The 23,427-nt window shown below is 42.2% G+C and overlaps 2 protein-coding genes across 2 annotated transcripts; one reads left to right on the top strand and one right to left on the bottom strand.

Annotated features, from left to right (window-relative positions):
• Positions 1–2,917: 2,917 nt before the first annotated feature.
• Positions 2,918–7,183, bottom strand: LOC116653383 (predicted GPI-anchored protein 58). The gene is made up of 2 exons (XM_032444438.1): positions 6,476–7,183; positions 2,918–3,023 (listed from the first exon to the last, which is right to left on the bottom strand). The coding sequence occupies exons 1-2, from the start codon at positions 7,181–7,183 to the stop codon at positions 3,003–3,005; spliced, it is 729 nt and encodes a 242-aa protein (XP_032300329.1). The 3' UTR covers positions 2,918–3,002.
• On the top strand, positions 7,131–9,177 carry DRD5 (dopamine receptor D5). The gene has a single exon (XM_015862525.2). The coding sequence runs from the start codon at positions 7,182–7,184 to the stop codon at positions 8,640–8,642; it is 1,461 nt and encodes a 486-aa protein (XP_015718011.1). The 5' UTR covers positions 7,131–7,181; the 3' UTR covers positions 8,643–9,177.
• The last annotated feature ends 14,250 nt before the right edge of the window (positions 9,178–23,427 follow it).

Raw genomic sequence — 23,427 nt, 5'->3', positions numbered from 1 at the left:
AAACAATCACAAATTAAAACTTCAGTATTTAAGGAAAATATCATAGAATCATAGAGTCATTCAAGATTGGAAAAGGCCACTAAGATCATCTCATCCAACCATGGACCCATCACTGCAATACCCACTAACCCACATCCCACAGTGCTACATCTATGTTTCATCATGTTTCTTGAACACCTCTGGGGATGGTGACACACCATCACCAGCCTGGGCAGCCCATTCCAGTGCCTGACCACTCTTTCTGAGATGGCAGCACTTCCATTTGACATCAGGTTTGTGCTTGGTTGTGTCACTGAGACTGAATCTGTGGTACACATAAGTACAGGTAAACCAGACACCAGCATGATCTGTAAGCCACTAGGTGGGGATCAGACACTGAAATAAAGTACATTAGTGAGGCATCATTAACAGATTAAATTGCTCCAGGAAGGAAACCACCTCATAGACCTCTGTGTTATTCTGGCAAAGCAAAAATGGATGTTAAACTTCCATGCAACTATAATTCTCTCAACTATCTTTTATGATTAGGTAATGCTGCTGCTCTGCCTAATATAAACTCACTTTTGAGGTCACAAATCTCTGTCAATAGAACTAAAATAAATTGCATTATTTTGTTATTTTTAACTAGAAGGACCGTAAGTAGCTGTGAAGTGTTCTGAAATAAAAATTCAGATCCAGAGGTGGTATTTACCTATTAGAGATAATTATTGTAATCAATACAGTTAACGTGCAATGAACAATTCCCAAATAATGGAAAACTCGATCCACAGCCTTTTCTTTGATGAAGGCACGTAGACAGTTTTTCAATGGATAGCTCCAGTCCTTGTTTTCGTTCACTGCCCTGACATTTTGGAACCTGCTGTTCCCTACGGCCACTCTTTTTTCTCAGATCAATGCACATTTTATGTTTGATGAAGACAAGTCTATATACAGTTACCTGTGTTGAATGCTCAAGGCAAAAGTAATCCTTTAGCATATCTTGCAAGTCAATATATCTGAGATTTCCTATTGGCCAACCCTGCCAAAATAACATGAAGAAAATTTCACTGGGTTCAGTCACTACTTTACTAACATGAAGTTGATAGGGATGAATTCTTGGCTTCAATAGCTCAGATCTCACTGGCACCTTCAAACAGAAGGAGAACAAAGCCATTTCCAGAATGAATCCTCAACTGACCAGTTGCCACAACTGATGACAGCCTGGCTGAGCTCCACACAATGCTTTCCTCTTTCTCATCATTTTTTTCCTACATTGACCTAAACCAAGGCTTCTTTTTGTTACAAAGCTGCATACTGTGACAATCCACTGTGGCTATGACTTGCAGAATTCAAGCTATTTCCTGTGAATTATTGGAGCATATATTTTTGACCTTTATATATTTCTTCCTCTGATTTGAAGTGATGTCATCCAGAACAGGGGTCACAACGGTGCTATAGAGGAGCTTGAAATAGTGAGGGTTTCTGCTTTGCCTTTCCTTATGTGTTTTAGAGAAGGATAAGCCAATAGGATGGCAATTCTAGACATACTGTGGGTTGAAATGCCTCTGTTCAGTATCCAAATGGCTATTCACAATTCAGAATAAATAACTTTGCTGTCTCATGTATGGACAAAAGAATAAATTTAGGTTTGGCTTTGTCAGTCCCAGTACAGTTCTGTCCTGTGCTGGCAGACTGATATCTTTGTCAGCAGTTGCTCTGTGCTCTGTAGTAGCACATACACATATGGTCCTTAGGCTCACTGCAGTAGAGTTGCTGATCGTCCTGATATTCTGCTACTGAGATTAATTAGACAGGTTTATTGTTATAAGAGCATTTTATTTCAAGGCTTATTTGAGGAATAAATAAATAAAGAATCAGGACTAAGTAAAAGCAGTCATTTACTGCTATTATCCCAAAGTGACAAAATTGCTCATTCTTACCACCTGTGTTTCTAAATTTGAAACTGCAATTCTTCCCTGAAATAAATCCTGAACTACAAAGTTTAGTCCCTGTCCCTTAAGAATTGCAAAGCCACTACTAAATCACCTCCAACTGTTGGCCCAGATGTAAAGCCACCTCACAATGCAGTTTTCTGCTGAGCACTTGCAGCACTGCAAGAACACTGCTGTCCCCTGTGCCACTGTGGGGGTCCCATTCCCCACTGCTGCTCCACTCTGTCCCATAGTTGCCTACCAGGAGAAGGGAAGCCCAGCAATAAGTTCCTCATTGAGCCCTAGGAGTTGTCACCTGTGATCCTTGGGAGGTCAATACCCAGATGCTGACTTCCCCTGCCCCCAGATTCTCTCTGGTTGGGATGATGCTCATGTTTTCACGTTAACAGCTCAGTCAGGGCTGCCCTAAGGTGCTGATGCATTTTTGTTGACTTGTAAGAGAAGGATATGGAGATATTCAAGACCCATCTGGATGCCTACCTGTGCTATCTATTGCAGGGTACCTGCTTTAGCAGGGAGGTTGGACTCAATGATCTCTTGAGGTCCCTTCCAACCCCTGCAATGCTGCAAATCTGTGATAAAAACACACAGAGTGACTGGTCCTCTGTCCTCTGAATCCTTGTTGTCTACCAGTATTTTTATGGACAGAGCCCATTTTCACCACTGAAATTGCTATTACTATTCCATGCTATTCAAAAATGACTGGATTTTACTGCTCATTTTGTGCAAGACCATCTCAGAGTTAATGGGCAGAGTACCATCCAAAGATGTTGATAGCAAAAGTTCCAATAGAAGTAACTAACAAGAAAAGTCTACAATTTACACATGCCATTCAGTATTCACAGACCCAGTTACTGATCCAAAACTATGTAAATGATCAGTATTAGATAATTAAAACAGCTTTTTTATATTGATGATTTTCTGAGAACAGATGCTCAGATAGGATGTGGGTATGCATGCAATGAGAAAACACATTTTACCGTTGCACAAATCAATATACCTTCTTCTTCTCTTCATGTTGCTTCAAAATCTTCCGATCATTAGTAGTTCAACATGTGATCTCTTGCTGTATTATTTGCACCTTCTGTAGCCCTTGAAAAATATCAATATGAGTTTTAGAACATAGTTATGGATATTAAATAATAAAAGATAATATTTTGTGTGACAGAAATTCCAAAAAAAAAAAAAAAAAAAGAGAGATCTAAGTTGACCAGGAAAACATATTTCAAAGGTTCTATTTCTGTGGTGACTGACATTCATCTTTCACCTTTAACCATGAGTTTAAGTTGTCAGGGTCAGTCTGAACAACAGGAAAAGGACATCTGCGGAAATCTCTTTTGGTGACATCAATTACTTCATGACTTCAAGCAAGAACAATCAACAACTTGTGTGGGATCTATATCACACTCACCACAAGAAAAAAAAATGATCAACAGAAGTACTGAGAGGACTGTTTATTCTCTTACCTGGCTAATTAACACTATCCATCACAGTCTCAAGTCAACAAAAACACTGATGGGTTTTAAAGCTGGAAGGGATAACTGTAATCACCTGCAATTGCTTTCCTCCCTGCACAGCCTCCAGACCCCTGCCTGGTGCTAGGATGAGTTGCTGGGGAGTGGAGGCAGCACCGTTAAGAAGTTCACTCAGCCTTGAATTTCAGATCTCAAACGTGGCAAATCCATTACAATCTTAAATCAATTGAGTCAGCTACTAATTGTCCTCACTGTTCAAACCGTGCACCTTATCTATGCTCTGATTTGCCATCAATTCAGTTTTCAGCCACTGCAGTTTTAAAACCTTACCTGAAAGATGAGGTACTCATCAGACATTTCTAGCTCTTTGGAACCCTTCTGATTCTCTCTGCTCAGCTCAGGAAGTATCCCAGACAATTTCTACAACTCGTTTGCCTATATGTATATATACAGCAGAACAGGACCGAGTCTAAAGGATTTTTTGATGACATAAGTCCTTTCCTCTTCCTTCCTCAACATTTTCTATATATATTCATACACAGCTTTGTCCATATCTCTGCAGCACTTCAGCTTCAGTGAATGAAACCAATGGAGCTTAAGCATATGTCTGCTAAACAGAGCTCCACTTGAGAATATCTCCAAAACTATGAGTGCAGTTGCCTCACTAATATGGCTTCACATGCAGTGACTTCAGGTGGGATGGCAGGAAAAAGTTCTTCTCAGAAACAGTGATTGGGCACTGGCACAGGGAGGTGGTGGAGTCATCATCCCTGGGGGTGTTAAAGAAATGTGGAGATGTGGCACTGAGGGACGTGGGCAGTGGGCATGGTGGGGATGGACTGATGGTTGGACTGGATAATCTTATGGTCTTTTCCAACCTTAATGATTCTGTGACTTCTAGGCACCTTTCCTGAGTTGGAACCTAATGGATCAGAGCTGCCAGGTGAAGAGCTTTTGTAGCCCAGCCCTTAGCACTACATCTATATCTATAGGTTTGACCTTCCTTCTGGCATTAATTAGATTTTATCTGTTTTCACTAAGTATCTCTTAGATGAGAATGTGCTAATTTGGAAACATCACTTACTTTTAAATGAATGTCTTTGTTCAGAACAGTGAGTTTCTATATTGTGAATTGGAAGTAAACTGAGTTGCAAGGAAAGGAAAGAGAGGCAGAAAAACACACTTCTCAAGAATCAGGAACTGCAAAATGTGGTGTGTTTTCTTCCCCTCAGAAGCATTGCAATAGCAGTTAAATTCCATTACTTCCAATCTGCCAGCTGTGAGAGAATTCTAACAGGTGAATAAAATAAAAAGGGAGAAATGAGATGAAGCTCTGTAGGAAAAGCACAAAGCCATTACAAAGATGATAGCAGGATGAAAAAACACCACCCCAAATCTCTCAGCAAGTGACAGCTGTGGTTTTAATGGACACTCTTAAAATGATATTTATATGCAAACTGCCTACAGAAGTAAAAAAAAAAAAAAAAAAAAAGACGCTTGTAACCTATAAATGTTAAAGGATTTTATCACAGGCTTAAAAGATGTTGATGAAATGGGTGAGATACTACAACATCTGTAACTGTCCCCATTAAAATATGGCTCTTGGCCCAGTTCTGCTCCCAGTGATGCACAATATGCAGTGCAACTGCTGTCTTTTCTCCCTTTGCCCCCTCTGCTGAACCAATTGCCAATGGCATGAAAACCAGCAGCCTTGTCTGCTGCACTGGAAGTATTGTGAACGCCTGGTGCATTGCTGTGGCTTGGATTGAGTTCAGAGTGTGCATAGGGTTGGGTCACCACTACAGACTGCACTTTCATGAGCCCATGGATCCAGCAGGTGAGACAACTTCTCTGATGGCAACTTCATTGAATCATCATAGGATTGTTAGAGTTGGAAGGGGCCATTAATGGCCATCTGGTCCAACTCCTCTGCAATGAACAGGGACATCTACAGCTGGATCGGGCTGCTCAGAGCCCCATGCAGCCTGACCTCGGTGTCTCACTCCAGTTCATAGTAGTTGGAGCTCAGGAGCATTTGCTAAAAAATAGGTTACAGGATTATATCATCTGAATTCTCAGCTACACAGGAGTCAGACACATCCAGATGTGGCCATGCAGATATACTTCAAAAATTCCTCTCAATTTTGGGTCACTCTCTGGAGGTCCTGCAGAAAGTGGAATACAGCTCCATTCTTCAGATGCTGACAGTTTAGAGATCAGACCATTTTTGTTTTGATGGGTCAGAGCACCTCGTCTGACCCTCTGGAGGAGGGCAGCCAGCCCACTGCTCACTGCTGCTGAGCCACCGAGCTCAGTGCTGTCATGTTATCATCAGGCTACTGCTGTTGTCACGCTATGCGTGTGTGTGTTCAAATAGCTAACACATAGTGACTGTATGCATGGGAATGCACACATATTATCACTACTATACATAAATGCTTTTACATATCTATGCACACCTCTGCACCACCAAAGCAATGCGTGCGTGTTAAACAAGCAAATCAGATCTCTACTTTTTGTTCTACAAAACGTTCATGTTTGGGGATCAGTGGCTTTAGGGGCCATGTGCACAAGTACCTGCGGGATTTGGTCCTTCTTTACATCCATCTCAGGAGTCACTGCTTGGGTTGTGCCAGCAGCGCAGAGCCTCAGCATCCCAGCTTTAGTCACGCTGCATAGAGCTCGGTGACAAAAGCTATAGGCTCCTTCCAATATTAAATATAACTCGGCTTAAACGTGCATGAGCAGTGCCAATTTCTTCAGCAAGAGCTAAAGTGGAGCTCCAGGTTTTCTTTTAGAAAACTGCTTAAATGGTTGCTGAACTTGTTTTTTCAGCATGTATTAACACTGACGCTGCATCCTCGCTTGTGTCATGCCGGATCCAGGAGGTCTCTAAGTGTCCTGCCCGGTCCCACCCGCAGCGGAGGGGCAGTTGCTCCTGACCCGTGCGACCCAAACGGGATGTTCAGTCAGGGACGGGTCCGGTCCTTTTAAAGGGTTACAAAATGAAAGAAAATAAAGGTATTTTAAATACAAGTTACTGCACTATGTTTGAAACAGGCGTTATACCAGTTCACGGTGAGTCCAATCGCACCGTGTCTGCTTCTTTCTTGCTGAGGGTCCGTTTGCTGGCTGCGCCGTGCCCTGCGGAGACGAACGATGCATCCCACGGAAGAGCCGCGACGAACGAAACTCGGGAGTCCTTTGCCGGCTTCTTTCCCTGTGCCAAACATCGGACGCCCGGAGAAACCCGCCCAGCCCTCCCTCCACGGCCCCTTCCAGCCCCGCCAGCCCCACGACTGGGTCACGTTTTCCCGTTCCCTTCGGTGGGACCGCGCTCAACGAGACCACATCTGCACTGACGACCCGTATACGCTTTAGGACTCGCTTTCCCACTCCGTCCTCCGCCGGACCGGACGGGGAGTCCCCGGTAGCGAGCATGCTCAGAGGGCGGCGGGGGCCGGCCCGGGGAGCGGGGAGCGAAGTGAGAGGAGCGGGGAGAGACGAGCTCCGCTGAGCGCGGTGCGGGCGGAGCCGGCGTCGAAGCGGGCACGTCGAGCAGCGCCGAGCCGAGCAGAGCGGCCAGGAAGGGGCGCGCCGAGCGGTGAGCGCGGGCCGGGGGCTGCGGACCGCCGGGGCGGGGGGCAGCGAGCAGGGGTGGCGGCCGGGCGGGGGGGCAGCGGCCCCATGGGGCCGGGCGGCGGGGCGGCACTGGATGCTCGGCGCTCCCCGGCCGCCGCCGCCGCCGCCCCGCTGCCGCCGGGAGCTGCCAGCCATGCTGCGGGGCGGCCGCAGCCCTCTGCCGCCCCAGGCGGGACCCCACGGCGGGGCGAGGGGGCAGGCGGGAGCCCCCGGGGCTGCGCAGGTGGCGGCGGGCAGCCTGCTCGCTTTGCTCATCCTCTGGACGCTCTTTGGGAACGTGCTGGTGTGCGCGGCCATCGTCCGCTACCGGCACCTGCGGAGCAAGGTCACCAATATCTTCATCGTGTCGCTGGCCGTCTCGGACCTGCTGGTGGCTCTGCTGGTCATGCCTTGGAAAGCAGTGTCTGAGATCGCTGGTTTCTGGCCTTTTGGTTCATTTTGCAACATCTGGGTGGCCTTTGATATCATGTGCTCCACGGCCTCCATCCTTAACCTGTGCGTGATTAGCGTGGACAGGTACTGGGCTATTTCCAGCCCTTTCCGGTATGAGAGGAAGATGACCCAACGACTGGCCCTAGTGATGATTGGAGTGGCCTGGGCACTGTCTGTGCTTATCTCCTTCATCCCAGTCCAGCTCAACTGGCACAGAGGTGGGGATGCTGCTGCTGCCACTGGGGACATTGACAGTGGGTTTGGTACAGGTTGGGAGGCAGCGGGTGCTTTCACCACCTGGGCAGAGGACATGAGCACCACATGGGTGGCCCTGGCAGCAATGACGCCCTCTGATGGCACCTATGGCAGCAACAGCACTGTCCCTGGGCCATCGGAGAGTTGCGACTCCAGCCTCAACAGGACTTATGCTATTTCCTCCTCCCTGATCAGTTTTTACATCCCAGTGGCTATCATGATTGTCACCTACACACGGATCTACCGCATTGCCCAGGTGCAGATCCGTCGCATCTCCTCACTGGAGCGGGCAGCCGAGCACGCGCAGAGCTGCCGCAGCAACCATGTTGACTGCCACCATCATACCAGCCTCAAGTCCTCCATCAGGAAAGAAACCAAAGTGCTGAAGACTCTCTCCATCATCATGGGCGTCTTTGTCTGCTGCTGGCTGCCCTTCTTCATTCTGAACTGCATGGTGCCCTTCTGCGAGAGCCCACCCAGCGACCCCCGGGCTGGGCTCCCGTGTGTCAGTGAGACCACCTTCAACATCTTCGTCTGGTTTGGATGGGCCAACTCCTCCCTCAACCCCATCATCTATGCCTTCAATGCTGACTTCAGGAAGGTCTTCTCCAACCTCCTGGGATGTGGCCAGTTTTGCTCGACCACTCCAGTGGAGACTGTTAATATAAGCAACGAGCTCATCTCATACAACCAGGACACCCTTTTCCATAAGGAGATAGTGACTGCTTATGTGAACATGATCCCAAATGTGGTTGACTGTGAGGAGAACCGAGAGGACCCTTTTGATAGGATGTCCCAGATCTCCCCTGACCCCGAGGTTGCCACCGACTCTGTCTGTGAGCTGGACTGTGAGGGGGAGATCTCACTAGGCAAAATCACACCTTTCACTTCAAATGGTTTACATTAAACTGCATCCTGCCCCAGTCACTTCTGCCTGGATTCTACACCAAAATGTTAGCACTAAATGGAAAAACCTGCTTGATTTATGCTGTAGTTTGGTCAGTCACTTCATGTTAACTTCACGTCTCCATGTAGCACTTTGCAGGATGTCACACTGCTGCTGATGGGACAAACTGATTGCATCCATCGGGAGGTCTCATGGTACAAGTACAGTCAGTCCATTTGTAGATAGACATTGCATTGTCAGTGCTGAGTGTTGCTACTTTTGCAAACAGGGACAGGTGTTGAAGCTGGTATAGACATCCAATAGCTTAACTTCTGGACTGCTCATTTGTTGAGGTCTTATGTTTCAGCTCTCTTTTTGTTTGTTTATTGTTTTTCTTTTGAGATAGAAATAGCGAGGTGGTGATTTGGTTGATTATTTAAATGCGTGTTTCTGCCAGAACAGTTTATGTGAAATCCGTGTTCTCCAGGCGGCGTTGTTGCCTGTGGTATCCTTGCCATGTTCCCGGATGAATAAATAAACATTACATTGATCAAGGGGTTATTATCTTTCATTTCTCACTCCGAAAGATTCACAGAAAATATTCAAACCGTAGCATTCTTACTGGGATGGTTACATGACTAATTACTAAACCCTGTTATTGTGAAAGCAAAACGGTCTGCACAAAAATACCATTTTTGAATGAAAGGAAAGATCATAGGGACTATTGGCTTAAAGGAGCTTTTTTATATGGCTCTGCTTACAGCCAGTTAGGTGCTTTTTTTGCTTTTCCAGTGTAACTGATGCTGTCCCTATCAGTGATTTCCTTTCTGTAGCTAAGAATATCAAGCACACACACTTAGAAGCTGTTAAGACCTTCCACTTAATTCTATATTTGAAATTACCTTTATAGATACTGTTAATGAGAAGAACTTGGTGATAGAATTAGTGGCTGGATGTGTCTAAAAACATTAATTATACTTGAAAATGATGTTAGTAATTAGCAGAGTAGACGTAGTACATTGGAGAACTCAATGAAACTAAGAGAAGGAAAACGCTTTTTTAGTGATTTACTTTGTCTCTGGAAGTTAATTACGTTTTTCAGGTGTGTGAAATGTCCTCGTAGTGCTTTGACTGTACAAAATGTCTTAGAACAGTCTAAACAAATTGTAGAAGAGTGTTTTAAACTCGATGTCTGCTGAAGCATTTACATCAGGTGGAAGGGACTGTTTAGAAATGTTTGCACGCTTTCAGCTCAGAAGTCAGAAGCGATGCTATTTACAAGATGAATGATCAAAGGTAGTAAAAGCAAGTTATTCATGCATAAGATTTGAATTAATTCACCCTTTAGGAATCTTCATGCCATGAACTGTACAGATTTTCATTGAGCAGTTTGTGCTTTTTCAGTAGCACTCTCTGTAGGGATACTCTACCCACCCCACCCCACCCCCCCAAATCATCTCACCTAATGAAGGTCCCTGTGCAGTGTTTGGGGGAACAGTAGGATTTACACCAGTCAGCATTCTTTAGGAGAAGAAGTGTAAATGGCACTTGTGAATGTTATGAACTTAGGATTGAGCATTTTCGGAAGCTAAGCCTCTAATAATGAGCAATAAGGGGTTGCCTTATCTCTGCCTGGGTTATCGGATGTAATAATTCTGTGAGGCATTTAAATGAAGTACCTTTGTTGTTGCATCTGCCGTCTCAGTGTAATATCCCCTCACAGCTGTCCTCAAAAAAGGGTGTTGTACTTGTGGCTTAGGAGTGCTCAAAGAACAGAAATCCTCTGCCCATAACCAGGTTCAGCCTACTAGTGGCTTGACAACTAGGGTGAATAGGTTGCCATTTCCCTGATAATACAGTTGTGTATTGCCAGGACTTAACTACAGTTCTGGCCTTTCTGGTTGGGTAGTAGTTGCCTGGAATAAAAACCATTTCCTCAAGTGCAAATGAAGGTGATAAATTCTGCACTTTACCCCAGTTCATTGCAGGAGAGTTGGACTAGATGACCTTTCAGGGTCCCTTACAACTCAATTTTATGATCCTATGATTTTCTAGTTACTGCTCAAGCTTTGAGGCCAGTGCTGCATATTAAACTTTCTGGGTCCACGTAAAAATTTTTAAGCAGTGCAAGAAGTGTATAAACCTGTTGTTGGTTCCAGCTCCCAGGGCAATGGCTGTATTTTACCCATTTTTAAATCAGAAACTGCCCAAGGAAATGAGGAAGGGAAAAGACCCCTTCCAGAGCACCTTGTGCCGGCAGGGTGTGGTTGGTCAGGAAGATGACATGTTTATCAGTGAGTGCATAAGATAAGAGTTCTTCATGGTATATTACAAACATTGCATTTTATCGTGACTCAGGTCTGAAAGAAGTTGATTTTTGCTTGCCACCAGATTTGGGAGCATAATTGCGGCACTGCAGAAAGTTGTTCACATTGCCACTTTTCATTACTAACTTCTAGTTTGAAACTTCAGCTGGTAAATTATTTCTGATGGCTGCTTTATGAGGTGATCGCTCTCCTTGGAGTAGGTGCATATCCCTGAGAACCCAGAAGCATCATAAAGGGAACATTTCTGCTTCAGAAGGCAGAGAGGAGATTTTCCTTTATCTTCTTTTCTTCTTTTTTTCTTCCTTTTTTTACCTTTTTTTCTAGAAGCTCAGATTGACATTGAGGATCTGAAGGAAAGCCTTTCTCTTTACTTTGGCTTGTAACATAGGGACAATTTCATGCTTCCTAATGTGTGTTAATTTCTAATCTCTGACAAGGCTAGAGTACTCAGATAAGATTTTTAAATAAATATGTTTCTTGCCTTGAAGTATGAAGAGGGCAGACTGTTCTGATGTGGTCATCTCCCAGAATTATCATTTTTTAACTGATTTCTTTCAGATGAAATGGCTGCTCTGCTTTTTTAATGATTTCCTTCTTGAGATCTAACGCATTTGCCTGTCAAGTGAGCAGAGTTCATTGGAACGTTAAGTAGGCGTTTATAACAATCATAGCCTTATGGTGTCACTCTGGAATTCACTTCTTTGAATGGTGTTGTACTTCCCATTGAAATATTTTTTTTTTCTATGCTTCTGTCATGCATTTTACTCCATAGTTAAACATAACCACTTATTGCTGGCTCCGTTTTGGGGGATTTTTCTTTTTTGTCCTTTGCATATTAGTAGTCTGAATACACAGTGCAGTTTGGCTTTGAGTCATCATTACTTAATCTGGTCCTGAATGATGGCTAACCTTTAGGATCCATGATTATTTGCTGTTTCTACTTTGTGTTATTGCTTACGGATCATAGGTTGCAATACTTGTCACTGTTAAATTACCCCTGAGCCAGTCAGGTCTTCAGATATGACATATTCTGTTAGTCCTGGAAATCCCCATACCAAAGGGAAGTCAGTGTATCAATAGTCTTCATGGTTTCAGAGGAGTTCATTTCAATGAAAAACAATCAAACAAACAATCAAAAAAATCCCAACCCAGTAATATATGAAGCTATTTTAGTTCACTTTTAGAAAGCTGGGACATGAAAAGACATGGAAGTAACAATGTTTTATCTGAAATGCTGCAGACATCATAAAGATTCTTTCACTATTCAGACCTCTGTAGAGCTTTTAATAGCACAGGCTTTTATAGTTGGGGCAGTTTTGTGCTTTGTGGTTTGTTTGTTCTGCAAGCAAAAGGAGTATACATGACTTTCTTAGAGGTGAACACAAACAAAACGCTTTTCAAAAGGAGAAGAAAATACTCCTTTTTTATTTTGTATGTTTGGTACTTTATCCCTGTGCTTTCATCGTGCCGGCCAAATGCAATATGTTTCTGTGGGGTGAAGAGCTCTTGCATTTTTAAAACCCATAACAACAACAACAACAATAACAACAACAAAAACTCTTAAAAATTAAGAGGTTTTCCGGTAGAAATAAAACTAAGCCAATCTTACACAATTCAGAAGTCAACTGTGCAAACCCAGCATTCAGGAGGCTGACAAGGCAGTATTCAGACTGTGCATCAGGCTGCAGGTATAAGAGGTCTTGCGTCCTTCAGCTGTCTGAGTGAGCCTAAATTGACACTCTTGACAAGGAGGGCATTTGCGGCCCTGTCACACAGTCGCACAGTACCCACTGTCTACACTTGTGGTGGGGGTAATAATAGTGCAGAGATTTTTCGTTCTTCTGAGGCCATCGTTGCAACTGTTTAATTAGATGCATCAGATCTTTAGAATGATTCAGTGCCTGTCTACATTAGTCTAAGACCTCAGTGATGGATGTGGGCTTGGGTCACAGAGTAATGAAATTATTTGTCTTGGGTTCTTAGGAACATTATTACTGGTATTCTCTGCTAGTGGATGATGACGTGTTAAAGCTGAACAAACTATTTTTTGCCAGACTGTGTGGAAATAATTCTTGTATTCATATTTTCTTATTTGTTTTCAAACTGCAGAAAACTTTCAAACTTTCCAGTAGCTGCACAAAGTCAACACAAGTTATCTTCTCTTTGATCATGTCTTAGATCAGCAATGATTGGGTCCTTTTTTGGTATACAGGAAACCATATGGTGCATAATGCCTTTTTTTGATCAGATTCCTGCCTCAGAATCATGCACCATGAACTGATGCTTTTAAAGATGAAGATGTACTTTTGGTCTAAAAGCGCTGATGTGCCACAAGCGCTGATTGTGAATACCCACAAATGAAGACCATTTCCAATATTAATGGGGCCACAAACATGTGCCTCTTTTTTCATACTTCTTTTTAATTATTATTATTTTAGCAGTGAAAAGTTTGCTGTGAAAAATAATGGGATTAGGGGAGTAAAGAGTGGAAACACAAATAATAATATCATTTGAAGCAGATGATGGATTGCTCATTTTGGGAAGTCTGCCAGCCCTCCCAGGATAGTTTAGTTTAATAGAAAATGTAGATGATGATTTTATCTCGTTATATGTCTAAATTTGTTTTCAGCTGTGACTGGAGATAACGTTCTAGGTGATATATTGTGGAAAGATAGCTGTTTAGGGAGGACAGGCATTTTGATTGACTTAATCATTTGTATCATAGTCATAATATTTGTGAAGTTAGCGAAATGCAATGCAGCAATCAGGAAAAAAAAAACAAACAACCACCAATAACAAAAACAACCCACAACATAAATAAAAATTTCCAATCCATGAAAAACTTATCTTCCTATGATTTATCCCCTACCTCTAACAGTAATTTGTATTTTATACTGCACTCTCATTACTACCAGAATAGGCTGGAATGCTCTGCGTACACTTCTTGCAATCTGCTGATGCACATTAGGAGATAGATCTGAAAAATACGGAAATGGACAGCAATTTAATCACTTTGCGTGAAAGCAAACTAATGTATACCTGTGGTGGCACTGCAGTGAGCTATTCCTTGTGTCACACAACTCTTCAGCCACAAATGCAGACTGAATAAAGAACTGGTTGGATTGTTGCGGCCATTGAGACATTGAGGTCAATGTCTCTATGTCCAGGTGGAGGCTGGTGGATAGTGGTGTCCTCCAGGCATCTGTCTTGAGACTGGATCTCTTCAACGTCTTTATCATCGATTTCGATAATGGGATCAAGTGAGTCTCAGCAAGTTTGCTGGTGATGCCAAGCTGAAGGATACAGTTGATACAAAAGAAAGAAGGGATGCCATCCCTTCTTGAAAGCTTGAAAAGTGGGCCCATAAAAACCTAATGAGGTGCAACTAGACCAAGTGCAGGGCACTGTGCTGAGGTCAGGGCAATCTCAGATGTGTGTATAATTCTCAGGATATGTGAATTTTTGACATGTACTCTATTGTTTACCATAAAAAAGATAAATATCCACTCATGGAGAAGAGTGGCCTATGAGGTTTAGCAGCTGCGAGGCTCATGCTTCATCCAACATAGCTACAATTGCTGCCTGTATTTAGATATCTGAACTACGTAGAAGTCCCAGTTTAGAGGTCTCATACTGAAAAGATGAAATACTAAATTCATAAAATTTTCCATTACTTCCCTACAAAACAAAACCTAGTCATACTAGGGCAGAGGTGATCATCAACCACAATCAAAGTATGGTTCCTCCCACAGACATCAGAGAAGTCTTGTCTCAATCCACCTGCCATATTTGCAGAAATGTCTCATTATAAAACATTAACAAGGAGGTTCAGAGTGCCCTCTTTTACCCTTCAACCTCATTTTTTCCAGTTGGAAAGGTTTCTAGTAAAATTAAAAGTCTACGTTTTTAGCCTTTGGCCTTGACCTTTTACTTTCTCTGTTAACTTCATGCAATTAGCCTCCTTCAGTAAACAGAAGCTCTTGGCATGGTTGGCTGCTTGAGTACCTCAACATCACCAAATCTGGGACAGCCTCAAGCTGTACTTAAATTACATGATGTCTCCAGCCCAAAGGAAATCTTTTAGGTATTTTTTTTTCCTTTTTTTCCTTTTTCTTTTTTTCCCAAGCAATCATTATTTCCTTCCACAAGATTATTCACCAGAAACACAGCTTAGAGGACAAGCGTAAATAGACTTTTAAAAAAGCTTTTAGAGATTTTGCTTGATTATAGAACGTGAGAATGGATTGGGATTAGGAATAAATCAGCCAAGACCAACTTGCACTCGTGGGCTGCATGCGACCCAGCACGGCCCACAGTGCAGCGGCCCCCTGTCCTGTGCCATCTGTCCTGGAAGAGTTTTAATTATTAAGTATATAGATTAAATTAATTTATATATGTATATATAAGCTTTGTTATTTATGCATATTAATGATAATATATATTTAATGAGGGCTTCTCTGAAAGTACTGTTTAATATTTTATGATGTTGGCCCATTACATCAGAGGTGAATGTTGGCGGTATGGCAGTAAAGGCTGAACCTTCCTGCCAATATTCCACTACATTTTGTTGCCATGAGACAGATGGCAGCAGAGGGGCAGTCTGACCAAGTGGAAAATGCATATGAAGCGAAGGTGTTGCATTGAATTCTTCAGAATGCAGAAAAAATGGCACTCACTGACATTCACTGATGCATGCTGAATGTTTATGGAGATCAAGGAGTGCTTGTGAGCACAGCGCAGTAGTAGGTGATGCATTTCAGCATTGGTGACAAAGGGTCACCTCTGCAGGGCAGGTTGTTCATGCATGCAGTCTCTTGTTCATCATGGGTGAAAATGCTTTGCTTAGCTAATGGTGGTGACTGTGCTTTGTAGCTGAGACTTTGCACTATCAAGTAGTGTTGTGCTCTTTATATCTGTTGTAGTTTCTATGGAAGGCATTACTTTTGGAGTGACAAACATAATAAGCGGCCTTAGACAATTCCTCTTCACTCAGTGCAGCCCAGACAAGACAAAAGGTTGGACTCTCATGGCATTAACTGTTTTTTTTCCTACAAGGAGTTCAATTTGTCTTTCAGTAGAAATGAAAACAGGATGTTTTTACTGTGATCAGTGTATAGATTTGATTGTATATACTTACACACATACGTGCTTATATTCTTTATATATAAATACATTTAATCACGTTAGTTGGGTAATGAAAGATTTTTTTCTCTTATAAGATGCAAAAATTTGTACCAAAGAAGCAAGTCAGATCCTAAAATTTTGCTGTTACAGTTTTGTCACAACAATTAGACACAAGTACACAGTCTTCTCACATTCTGAAGAGGCATTTTGGCTGCTTAGAGTTGAGCATCTTTGAAAATCTAGACTTGAATTACACAGTGAAGAGGAGCACGCAAAATCCCACCCCACCTCCCCATTTTATGCTTAGACGATTTCTGTCGTGATTTCCGAACTGATTCTTATCTGTAAGCATTTGGGTACATGGCAAAGGAGATGATTTAGAAGCACCTCTTGGATGTCTCTCAACAACTGATATTAAACAGTGTCATTGTCTTTCTGATAGGGTGAAATATGGGTGAAAGCTTTTTGACAGAGTGCAAAATGACATTTGAAAACATCTAGTTCAGTTAACACGGTGTCAAAAATTTAAATGGCAGCTTAGACAGAAGTCTTTTCTGTATTAACCAACCTCTACCTTGATAATTCAAGTAGTACTCACTGAATAAAGTAGAAAGATTGAATGTCCTGTCAGTAGCAGAGCTGTGTCTGTGGACAGCGGAGAAAACAGGATAGGAAGATTGGAGAATTTTTGGGAGGAAAGAGTGAAATTAGCTGAGGGACCGTGCTATGGAAGGCAGGAAGCTAGATATTTGTTCGAAGAAGGTGAGGGATCAGAAGGAATCTCCAAGATCCCAAGTTACTGAGGCAGGCCTGATATCAGAGTTCAGTGAATGAGCAGATCATTAAACAGGTCTACCCAAGTATCAGTCCAGCGGAGCAGCAGATCAACAGCTGTTGAATTTCTTACTTACATTGAACTTTATCAATAACTTCCTTGGCAACAACCTGCATGATATTGTAAGGAATATTTGGTCAAGGAGTGGACAGCAAAGAGTACTTTGAAACCATCTTTTGGCTGTACTGGATGGTGCTGTTTTTGCTGCGCAATGGTCAGATATTTTAAATGTTTCTCCCAGTCCCATTGGCTTGCTAGAAACATGTCTATCTTCCAGAAACGTTCTGAATGCTCATAATTCCATCTGAAATCTCTATTAGAATGGCCCTCAGTGTGTCTGGACTATGATTTCTTTAATCTGTGCAATAAAATATTGAACATAGCCAATATCTGATGCTCTATATTTTGTGCATGTATGTTCACTGATCTCCTGTGGTTACTTGTATTCATGTGCACTTTGTAATGTTGCAAATGAAACCAAATGCCAGCTGGACAGGCTTTGAAATGCAACACAAAGCTGTGCAAACTGAATGTCTTTGAACACATAGATTAACCAAGAACATGAGCTTGTGCCCCTTCTCTCTTGTGAGCACCGAGCATCTGCTCCCTGTCACCCAGCAGGGGAGAGATCCTTCAGTGTCTCGGCATTATTATCCCTTCTCATTAAGAGCTGAAGCAAAGTTCTGGCACTGCAGAGTGCTGTGCCCATTCATACACAGGAGATGTTAATATACCCTGGGGCGTGGTTTTTCAGCGTGAGGATCAATCACAATGAGGACAATCCTATAGGATGTGTCCCTACTAGCAGTTCAGACTGGCAGGAGCAGTGCTTGTTGCACATCTGTTCCTGGTTGCAGGTTCGGGCAGCCTCAGGGAGGCTTAATGCTACCCTGAACTTCACCTCCTGAATAAAGCTGAGAGCTTTCTTTGGTGGCTCAGAGAGGCACAGCCCACCTTCTACTGCTTTTTAAAAAGATGGTATGCTTCAGTGCCTTGTGTATAAGAGCAAATGTGATGAGTTCAGGGATGGCAGCAATACAAACTGTGTAACTTTAATCTGCTAAGACAGTTCATTCAGTGGTGAAGGCAATGTAAAGAGATGACTTTGCTATTCTAAAAGTGTGAGGTTTTTTTCTGTCGTCTCTTCTCTCCTTCAGTTCCTAGCATAGTGGTTGGAGCAATAGAGTAAATTATTTTGTACAGGAAAAAAAAAATCTTCACATTGACTAGATAGAATTAACTGAAAGTTTCTGATAACCAATAGCAGAAGGACACCAACTTTACAGATCTTTCGTCTAGCCAAGATCTTCCCCAGGATGAGTGCTCCTTTCTGCCAGCCCTTGCTTTCCTGCATACCACACACTCTGTGTGCAGAAGCACTTTGTGTGAGCAGCCTCCTAACTCACATTTCTCTTTAGTTTGACCAGTGGGGTCTTCCCTTGTTCCTTCTTGATTTCTCTACAGGATGAGATAAATACAGTGACCAGTCCCCATCACTGAGTTATAATATCCACACACAAAAAGATAATATAAGAAAGAAGGAGAAGGATCAAGTACAAGGAGAAGTGAACAGCAAAGACTTACTGCTTACCTCTTGGCTTTTGTGCTGTGTAGCTCATGTTTTGCCACAACAGTGGCTGAGTTAGTTCCCTGGTGGTAAACCACTGAATTTGTTTAGAGGCAAAGATGAGATGTCCAAAAAAACTCAAAGGCTCAGCAAGGTTAAAGAAAAAAAAAAACACCAAAAAACAAATAAAATTGAGGGTCAGGAAGCAGTAACTGGATTTATTTCTGGCTTCTTTTCAGTCTCAGTGGCTTCCTCCCACTTCTACCTCTTAGCAAATATTTAATACAAGTGAAGGTGATACACATGTAGAAGGTGAGTTATGTGACATGCCTCTGTATTTACTTTCTGGTTGAAATTCAGAACTGATTAGTAATGACAGGATCAACGATCTTTGTAAGACAGGTTTTACTCCTACAATATGAGCAGCATGGCCACTTGTGTGGGAAGCAACGAAGGAAGAGCACTGAAATTCTTTTTGTCAAACTTTTAATAAGTTTTGGTGTGGGTTTGACAAAATGCTAGTTTTTACTTCTTCCGCAGTTAAGAAAGCTCATGTCCTGTTCACCAGGCTAGTATGGACGTTACTTAAAAATGAGCTAACAATTCTTTCCTGGAAAGGGGAGGGAGATTGCTGAGGTCTTCAGGAGGATTTTGCGCTGAAATCCCAGAAGAAAGAAATGGTTGCAGCTGGTAAGTTGTGTGGATAGTTTGTATTTCTAAAATTGCAACTCAAAATGAAGGCATTTCCTTTTCTATGTCTGTTCCATGTTAAATTATGCTTGAAATATCAATGACTGAGGAGTCATGTTTTACTTTCCTTCCTTTTTTGTTATGATTGTAGTTGATTATATATCCCGAGAAAACTATAATATCTTATATCTAACTGATACAAACAAATGGTTGAACTTTTGTGGGGAAAAAACCCCCTCTTTTTCAGGTCTGAATTAGCTTGCCTCTTCATCTTAGGAAGCCAAGTGTGTGTGCCAGGAAGTCTGCTTGTTTATCATAGAGGGTAGTAAAAGTTATTACCGACTGCTACAAGCAGTGCTGTTCTTCTAGTCTTGACAAGCTGTGATTCCTCTGCAATTTTTCTACTTTAGATCGTTCTGGAGATTGTGTAAGGAACCAACTTGCTCTTGGAAGTTCGCTATTGTTTCACTTTAAGATTTTAGAATGTCAAACAGGTTGAAAAATTGGCTCCTGTGAGCAGCTTTTGGCTTGCTGCCTCTCTGTTTCATCTGATGGTCCTTCTTTCCTGTATCAGACATCAAAGAGAACAGTAACTCCCAGTTCAGTTTATTGGTGAACTTATACGCTTTAAAGTAAATGGGTTCAGGTAAATGCTGGATCTTCCTTCTTGCCCTTTTTGAAGACTCGAGTGACGCTGGCTATCCTCCAGTCTTCAGGCATCTCCCCCATTCTCCAAGACCTCTCAAAGATGATAGAGAGCAGCTCAGCAATCACCTTCACCAGCTCTCTATGCACCCATGGATGCATCCCTTCGGGTCCCATGGATTATGAACATTGGTGTTGCCTAGGCGCTCACAGACCACCTCTTCCCTGACTAAAAGAAGTCTCCGATTCCCCATACTGTCTCACTAACCTCCAGGGTCTGGGATTCCTGATGGAGAGCTTTTTCACTGGAGACAGAAGCAAAGAAAGCATTCAGTATCTCCACCTTCTCAGCATCCTCCGTTACCAGAACACCTCCCTCACTTAGTAGGGGTCCCACATTCTTCCTAGTCTTCCTTTTACTGTTAACATACTTAAATAAGCCTTTTTTTATTATCCTTTATTACTTTTGCCAGATAATGGCACATCTTTCTTTTCTGTGTTTTCTCTCTATTCAGTCCATTACGGAAAAGTTTTGAGACCAGCTGTCTTGTCCTATGTAAATGTGAGAAAACATTGAAGTTATTTTTAAAATTATATATCCAAGTTGTTACTGGCTGGATAAAAGAAAATGAATCAAGTTTTACTTAATGCTGCCATACATCATTAACCATTTGAGTGAGTGCTGTGGAGCTAATGTCTTTAAAAATCTCCTTCTTTCCTTGCCTGGAGGATATACCTATTTTCATATACTAGCTACTTTCATAGGTTTTAGTAACAAAAAAAAAAAAGTATATATATTAGGCTGAATTAGCAAATCAAGTGCTCTTCGGCGACAGAACAGGTTGTAGCCTGTGGGAGACCCAATCGTGCATTTGTGGATGTGTGGGTGACAGTTGTGGCAGGATCCATACGTGAATGACAGCAGAGAAGGAGCTGGTCTGCATGCAGAGGCCAACTGTTTGCCTTCCGACATTTAAAATACCGTATATCTATTTCAATGCATATCTATTTCAGTGCTAAAATTTGGAGGGAACTTCTAAAAAGTGTCAACAGACAGTACAAGTCAACAGTCAGTACTAGTAGGAGTAACTGAGTAGGTTTGTGGATGAGTGGGTTTGTCATTATATCTTTTAGAGGCCAAATCTGTTTCCAACCTAATGATATATAATGAAAGCAGATCTGTTATGATAGCAGCTTTCATGGTGCAGTTGACAGTACACAGCCTTACAGCCTAGAAGTTCACTAAGGTTGATTCTTTCCAACCTAAGCCATGGTAATTCAGACTCCCAAGAAGAAGTTGAAATGTGAATTGAAGTCAAAATATTTCATTCAGATGCATTTAAAGTAATTTGTATTTCCCCAATTGATTGCCAAATTGCTAGGAAATTCTACTAGCAATACCTTATTCCCCCAGCTCTTTTCCTCCCCCACAAAAACTGCACTAGAGTCAAGGCTGATAGGTGCAGTCTAAGAGAAGTATTTTTATATAAAATGCAAGCAAAACCTCATTCAAATGAAAACTCCAGTTTATGCTCCTATAAACAATTCTGACATCAAAATTAGTATTGCGTTTCTAAGAAACACTGTTTACTACAGTAACTGTGGAATTCAGTCTTGTAATGCTGGCTTTCTTAACTGAAGAAAGAAAAGAAGAATATGGTACAGATAATTGTTGTAACTTCTGGGGTAATAAATTGTTGTCTCCACTTGACAGCAACCAATAGGACCTTTACACAGTGTGATTATACATTTGTCTGCAAAGCTATTGCTTCAGCCCCATGACAAAAGGAGGAGAGTTGGTTTCATCTCTCTACTACACATCCAAGGCATGACCAGTCTGGGTTAGTAATTCTCAGAAGGCAAAGTTTAAAATCTTGTGGCAAAAGGGAAAAATAATTCTTAGGATATCTTTCATACAGGAGCGTCTGATATATTCTGAAATGCCTGTGGTGTGTAGGGGACCTGTACAGAAGAAATAATACAGCATTCTTCTACTCTGAGATCAGCAGAGAAGTAAGAAATAAGCAGCCAACTCATGCTGACCCTTAAAAGAAGGTGAGTCAGTTAATGATACCACAAAGTGGGAGTAGCTGGGAAAGGAGTTACAAAGGAAACGGAACCAGACTCTTACAGAATTATGCACAGAGAAAGGACAAAAAACAACAGCCAGAAGCTTTAACAAGGGAAATTCTGTCTGGATATAAAGAAAAAAATCCCCATGAGGATGATTAAGCACTGGGCAGGGTTGCCCAGAGAGACTGTGGAATTTCCCTCAGAGATATCTAAACTCAGTTGAATGATGCCCTGAACAAACCTATATAGTACTGAAATTAGCCCCACTTTGAGAAGCAGTGTGGGCTAGAAGAGGTCAATAAATAAATTTAGCAAACTGAACCCAAAGTGAACCATTTAGTAGCTGGTATGCTATTGAATGGTGTGAAACTGCTGCATGGGGAAGCTGCAAGTGCAGGCTGCTCTGTGTGGGAGCCAAAAGTGCATTCAACAAGGGTCTCTCTGTACCCCAACAAAAAGAATAGGGCAGGTCTGGTGACAGTAATCAGATTCAGCTGAGAGTCCAGTGGACACCAATCAGTTCACTAAGGGGAGGCAGGCCCAAGGTCATGCTGAGAACTCAGGTCAGCAGTTTGGGAAGACGATGAAAGAGGTACACGAGTGCACCAATATACATGTAGCATAGCTCAGTCAAGGAGCAATGTGAGGGCTTGAGCTTGGGTGTAGTCATGGAGGTGAAGGTGAGGAGGACCAAAATGTGATTTTAACATAATTCTGGTCATCTATGATTATGGAGATGGACTTGAGCTGGTGCCCCTCTCCCCAGAAAAGAGAAATGAGAGTGGAAGAGGGATCTGAATGAACAGATAGCTGCAATTTAACTGAACGTGTTAATTTTTATCTGAAAAAAAATTTATTCAGTTTTTCAGAATTCACTTCATATTTCTTAAAATTTTTTTGGGTTTCAGAGAATCTGTGGGTCAGAGAAGGGGAAGGTCTTATTGGACATATTCATTTTTCCTAGAGACCTGTGTTTTACAGCCAATTATTTGCTTTTTAGGAAGGAGGTACAGCAGCTGGCTCTAAACCAAAACTGCAAAGATATCTGATCCTCTCATTGCTCTGTTAATTACTTTTTACTTTGAACTGAAAATAATAATTGCATATTTTATTTCCTTTTTCCTTTTGTCAGATTTCTTGGTTTTGTCTTCTTGATAAAGTTTATTAAATATTTTATCAGGAAAGGAAGTCCCCTTGCATTATTTGTTCTGTCAATCTCTTTTTCATAGATTCGCAAATTCACTCCAAGGCAGCGCTTTCCAAGATAATAGTGACATTTTGGTTCTCATTTCTTGTTTTTCCTGTCTATCTCTCCTCAGCAGCAATTTCAGATCTGTTTTGTTTGTGCTTCGCTGTGTGACCTGCAGATATGAAAACACCCCAATGCCCACTTCACTGTAAGGTCACCAGGAGACCCAAGGACTGTCTGCAGCACCTTGTTCACAGACCTTCTTATTTTACTGTGCTGAATCGAGTAACCATGTGCTGCAGATACTTTTAAATAAAAAAAAGAATTACTCTGTTAAAGATGAAGCCTGTAAAATA

The sequence above is a fragment of the Coturnix japonica genome, chromosome 4 (genome assembly GCF_001577835.2).
Source record: "Coturnix japonica isolate 7356 chromosome 4, Coturnix japonica 2.1, whole genome shotgun sequence".
Taxonomy (NCBI): domain Eukaryota; kingdom Metazoa; phylum Chordata; class Aves; order Galliformes; family Phasianidae; genus Coturnix; species Coturnix japonica.
This window is presented reverse-complemented; position numbering and strand designations above follow the sequence as displayed.

What these genes read in the sequence shown, in the direction of transcription:
- DRD5 (XM_015862525.2), top strand. Translation starts at nt 7,182, where the DNA reads ATGCTGCGGGGCGGCCGCAGCCCTCTGCCGCCCCAGGCGGGACCCCAC.
- LOC116653383 (XM_032444438.1), bottom strand. Translation starts at nt 7,183, where the DNA reads ATGGCTGGCAGCTCCCGGCGGCAGCGGGGCGGCGGCGGCGGCGGCCGG. An exon ending in ATTGGACTCACCGTGAACTG is followed by an intron (nt 3,024 to 6,475) that starts GTATAACGCCTG and finishes ATATTTTTCAAG; the next exon opens with GGCTACAGAAGGTGCAAATA.